This window comes from Cynara cardunculus (genome assembly GCF_001531365.2).
Source record: "Cynara cardunculus var. scolymus isolate 2C chromosome LG 4, CcrdV1, whole genome shotgun sequence".
Classification (NCBI taxonomy): domain Eukaryota; kingdom Viridiplantae; phylum Streptophyta; class Magnoliopsida; order Asterales; family Asteraceae; genus Cynara; species Cynara cardunculus.
In genome coordinates this window covers 15,545,764-15,551,411 of record NC_037531.1, presented here as the reverse complement: position 1 = coordinate 15,551,411, position 5,648 = coordinate 15,545,764, and the positions used below count along the sequence as shown (strand labels likewise).

The following is a 5,648-nucleotide window of genomic DNA, read 5'->3' as shown; positions in this document are numbered from 1 at the left end:
TGTAAAGTATATAAAGATTATATATATAATTATATAATATAACTTAATTAATTGATATATATATATATATATATATTAAATACTAATAATAATTAAATATAATATATTTTAAAAATTGATTTGATGTTTTGTGAATTTTAAACTCATTCCTATATATATATATATATATTAAATACTAATAATAATTAAATATAATATATTTTAAAAATTGATTTGATGTTTTGTGAATTTTAAACTCATTCCATTTCCCAACACATTCAACACCCCCCCCCCCCTGTAAGGGGTGCCATTAGCACCCCATTCGAAAAAAATATTTTAACTCATTTATAAAAATATTTTGTTACTTTTTAATTATAAATCTCATTAATTATTACTAAAAGTATACTCGCATAATGCAGCGAGATACATCTCAATTTTAATGCTTCATTTTTTTTTCGGTCGATATTAAAATACGGTTTTATATGATTTTGATAAAACGATAATGTTTTTATGTTTTGAATAAAATATAAATATGAAGATATAACTGCAAACTAACTAATTAATTAAAATATTTTAAGTAGACCAATTTTATTTTTAGCCATGTTATGTGTAATGCTTATTTAAAATCATAAATTAATATAGATTTTTTTTCTTCTAAAATTTATTTTAACAAATCCAAAATTTATAATATATGTAAGAATCAATTTAAAATTCTTTTAATCAACATATTATATTATTTTTTATACTATCTTGTTTGTATTAATATATTATATTATGAAATATTTGATTTAATTATATTATAAAATATTGTAATTGACGAATTTTTCAAGATACCCTTTCTAGTCATTTTATATTATTATCAACTAGTTTTTGTCATACATGATTTGTTTATCAGCTACCGATTAACTTATCAATTATCAGTTAATTTTATCATATAGTTTGCTAAACATATTCTTAAAATAAAATTAAAAGAAATTAAAAATACATATAGTTTTAACACTTTTTTCCTATTTTATCTATTTTAAAGATTTTAATATTATTAAAATATTTAATAATAGACTTTCTAAAAAAGTTATTTCCTCTTTTCTTCATTTAATCTTATGCTTTTTTATGTGTAGAAACTTCCATCTCTTTTTTACTAATTTATACAAATAATTAACTAATGATAGTGTCTGATTAGTTTGAACTTGATTTCAAAGATCAAAAGTATCTAGAGGTCCCAGGTTCAAATCCAAGAAAAAATAAATTTTTTTTTTGTGGCCATGGAGATTCAAATGCGGTGACTTTGAGCTATCTGCAAAGCAAATGGTCGTCCTGCAATTAGTCGGTTTGCATAGCGGGTTGGATATTCAGGTTAATAAAAAAAATCCATCCAAATTCTTAGAATTTTTTTATCTGATTCCCACTAACTAGAAAATATTTTGTAGAAACTATTGAAGAAAAAAAGTCTGAAAATACTCATTTATTTTTCTTTTGAATGCGTAAAAATGCTTTTAGGTCAAATATAACATTAAATGAAATATATATTTGGTAACGAGACATTGACTTTCATAATATTCAAAACAAAAAATACAAAACGAAGAAGGAAAAGTCAGAAAAAAACTGTGAGGTAACAAGAACTTTAATTTATTTTTAATTGTTACAGATGTTAAAAATAATAATTTTACTTTAAAATATTACTTTATTATATAAAATTTAATAGATATTTTTTATTTAATTAAGGTATTAGCTGTAAATTCAAATTGACATGGAAATTTTTTGTTTTCTTCATCTTTAAATATAATTTAATTCTGTTACCAACAATTTTCCAGCACTATAAATATTGGCTCATTTCTCCACTTTTTACACACACAAACACACACCACATCACCCAAAATTTCTACAATTTTTGCATATTTATTTATATATAAAAAAAATGAAGCCATTGGTTGCAAAATTCATGCTCATGGCACTTGTACTCTTGGGTTCTTCAATCCTTCAAATCACCATGGCTGGTTCAAGTAAGACATGGGTTCTCATCCTTTTCATTTTCTTGATATGGGTGTTTATGCATAAGATGTTTGTACTCTTGCATTGCAGTTTATATATAGTTAAACTGTATACGTGTATGTGTAGGTATCTGCGACTCGAAGTGTGCGGTGAGGTGCTCGAAGGCAGGGAGGCAAGATAGATGTTTAAAGTACTGTGGGATATGCTGCGAAGAGTGTCAATGTGTACCCTCTGGAACGTACGGGAATAAAGACGAATGCCCTTGTTATAGGGACAAGAAGAACTCCAAGGGCACGTCCAAATGCCCCTGAAGGCATTTCTGTGTTGTATTACCGGGATATCTGAACAAAGGCGTTTGTTATAGGGAAAAGAAAGTTCTATGAACGATACTGGACGTGCTTGTGGTATTTTATTTATTCATCATRTTATCTTTATTTAATTGAACTTTATAATAAAAGATGGCATTTATRTTGCATTTGGTGGACAATTTTTATGACTCACGAAATCTTTTGCATTTATTGATGTGCAAAAAAAAAATCAAATAAAAACGACACAAACAAAAGAAATCTTGAAGCGTTGAAAAAAAATATTAATGTACAGTTTACTTTTCCTAATAACAATCAGATGTTTTCATTAAGAAAGAATAATAATTCAATAAATTGTATGATGAAGCTCTCTTTATAGTGAAAGGGGTGTCCCACTCGCCCATGCTTTGCTTCCCACATGAAACTAGTTCGTAACCARTGCTCCYTTGAATCGAAAACCCAGTGACACATTCTTGTTTGTTGAAAGCAACTTTTAAGGCTAAAACGACATCTCGTTTGATTCATAATCGATATCAATTTATAAAGCAAGTTTAACGTCAATATTTTTGTGTTTACTTCAATGTTTAGAAAATAACTATCATTTCGAAACAAAAGAGTAATTCATTTGATCAAAAAGGTCAAATGGTACAAACTTAGTGCATTTGCGGTACAAGAACCTTATTTTTCTGCTTCATCCTGTCATATATATGATAGCTCGACAAAATAATAAGTGTAAATTACATTTTTTGATCTTTGTGGTTGCCCACTTATTATCATGTATAGTCCCTATTTTGAACTAATTATTTTCGGTCATTATGGTTGACATTTTGTTTCACTTTTTTGTCTTTTTGTCTAACTATAGTTAAAAAAGGACTAAACTACAAATTTGGTCATTGTGGTCTGTCAAAAGTAACACTTTTTATCATTGCAGTTCTGAAATTACAAGATGACCATCGTGGTTTGAAAAACTTTTGGATTTGGTCCTTTTTCTAACCACCGTTAAAAAATTCCATTGAATGACGAACATTTTGTATCTTTTAACCACCGTTAGAGGGAGGCAACAAGTATGAATGTTTTTTCAAACGATGATGGTAATCTTGTAATTTCAAAACTGCAAACATCCAACTGTACTCAAAATGAAGATGCAAAATGTGTATGAGTTGGTGTCCCAGACCCAGTACCCAGGCTCCTTTATTTTACCCTTCTTCAAAGCAAAACATACCTATTATGGAACCCGGTATATTCATCCCGACGAGACCATGGATTCCTTGCAAAACCGATGACTAGAGATGGGTACAGGATCCCTAGAAGTTAAAAAAATTGGGGATGGGTACGGGGTTAGGTAATGTGATCCCGACCTGTCTCATCCCCGTATATTAAATAAATTTTATATTTATTATTAAATATATTGTTATATAAAGAATTAAATTTAGTATCTTTTATATTTAGAAAAATATTTTGATCTTTCTTCTTATATGCATCTTTTTTGACTTGTTTACTTTTTTTAGATAAAATACATCGAGTGCCGAAAGGGTCTGTTCAAACAATTATATATGATGTCATTTTGTTCACACACACACACACACACACACACACACATATATATATATATATATATATATATATATATTTCATATTCCATAAAAGCAATTTTTTTTTGAAAATATGTGAGCTTTAAACATGAAATATTTTGGATCTGAGTGTGGTATTTACACATTCGATTTAAAATATCTCACATAAACGAGAAAAAAAATCTTTGATTCTCCATTAAGGACAGGGATGGAGATGTGAATTCTGATCATTTTCCATAGTGGGTTGGAGGCGGAATTAGAGATGGGGATTAGAGTCCCGGCCCCCATCCTCGCCCCATTACCATGCCTACACACATGCTCATCTTTGTTGCCATAGAGGGCGACAACACAACAAGTCGGGACTTGGTAGGTGGGGTACGTGTAGGGTACGGGTAGAAGTGGGGTAGGGTGGGTTTATAAAAGGAAGAGTTTTTAATAAAATAAAACACAAAATAGAGAATGCAGACTAGAATGTCATTAAGTTAACAAGCCTCTTTTAACTATAGTTAATCAGAAAGACAAAACGTGAAATAAAATGACAACCATAGTGACTGAAAATGTAGATAATTCATATTAGGGACTAAAACTTCATAACGAGTGGCAACTATAAAAACCAAAAATGTAATTTACTAAAATAATAATAATAATCAACAAAAATTCAATGATTCCTATTAAAAATGTAATCTTCTCATTTTATTATATGTGAATAATTATACAACAATATTAAATATTTACTTCAAAAATGAAAGATCTGATAAATATATCAATATGACTGTCATATTAAATATTATAAAATTTTAATTTTTATTATAATATATCCAAAAAACCAGTACTCTTCAAATTTAAAAGTTTTACCTGAATATTGTATAATATATAAACTTATACAAAAACCTGAATTCTTATAAGTTCTTATGATTGTGCAATAACTCCTTCCTAATCTAATAATACCGTGTACATGAACCTCATTATTGGATATGTTGTTATATTCCCTGTGTCTCAAAGAAACCGATGTTTATTTGATACATAATTCCATGAAAATGTTTCGTTGGGTTGCAAACTTTATCATACGTATGATGAAGACGAAATACAACAAACTTATTCACACATACGTACATGGGAGTCATTATCAAATGGTAATAGTAATAGTAACTAGAAAATGTTTTGTAGAAACTGTTGAAGAAAAAGGTCTGAAAATACTCTTTTATTTTTATTTTGAATGTGTAAAAATGCTTTTAGGTCAAATATAACATTAAATAAAATATATATTTGGTAACGAGATATTGACTTTTTTCCGGAAAGGCGTCGTAGTATTCAAAACAAAAAATACAATACGAAGATGTAAAAGTCCGAAAAATAGAACTTTATTTTATTTTTAACCATTACAGATGTTTAAAATAATAATTTTACTTTTAAATATTACTTTATTAATAAAATTTAATAGATGTTTTTTATTTAATTAATGTATTAGCTGTAAATTCAAACTGACATGGAAAATTTTGTTTTCTTCATCTTTAAATATAATTTAATTCTCTTACCAACAATTTTTCAGCACTATAAATATTGGTTCATTTCTCCACTTTTTACACACACAAACACACACCACATCACCCAAAAATTCTACAATTTTTGCATATTTATTTATATATAAAAAAATGAAGCCATTGGTTGCAAAATTCATGCTCATGGCACTTGTACTCTTGGGTTCTTCTATCCTTCAAATCACCATGGCTGGTTCAAGTAAGACATGGGTTCTCATCCTTTTTATTTTCTTGATATGGGTGTTTATGCATAAGATGTTTGTACT

At 27.9% G+C, this 5,648-nt stretch overlaps 1 protein-coding gene across 1 annotated transcript; it reads left to right on the top strand.

The window, feature by feature from the left end:
- The first annotated feature begins 1,829 nt into the window (after positions 1 to 1,829).
- On the top strand, positions 1,830 to 2,466 carry LOC112511662 (peamaclein-like). Its single transcript, XM_025117368.1, has 2 exons — positions 1,830 to 1,979; positions 2,095 to 2,466. Exons 1-2 carry the CDS (start codon positions 1,895 to 1,897, stop codon positions 2,277 to 2,279), a joined length of 270 nt encoding a protein of 89 aa, XP_024973136.1. The 5' UTR covers positions 1,830 to 1,894; the 3' UTR covers positions 2,280 to 2,466.
- Positions 2,467 to 5,648: the final 3,182 nt, after the last annotated feature.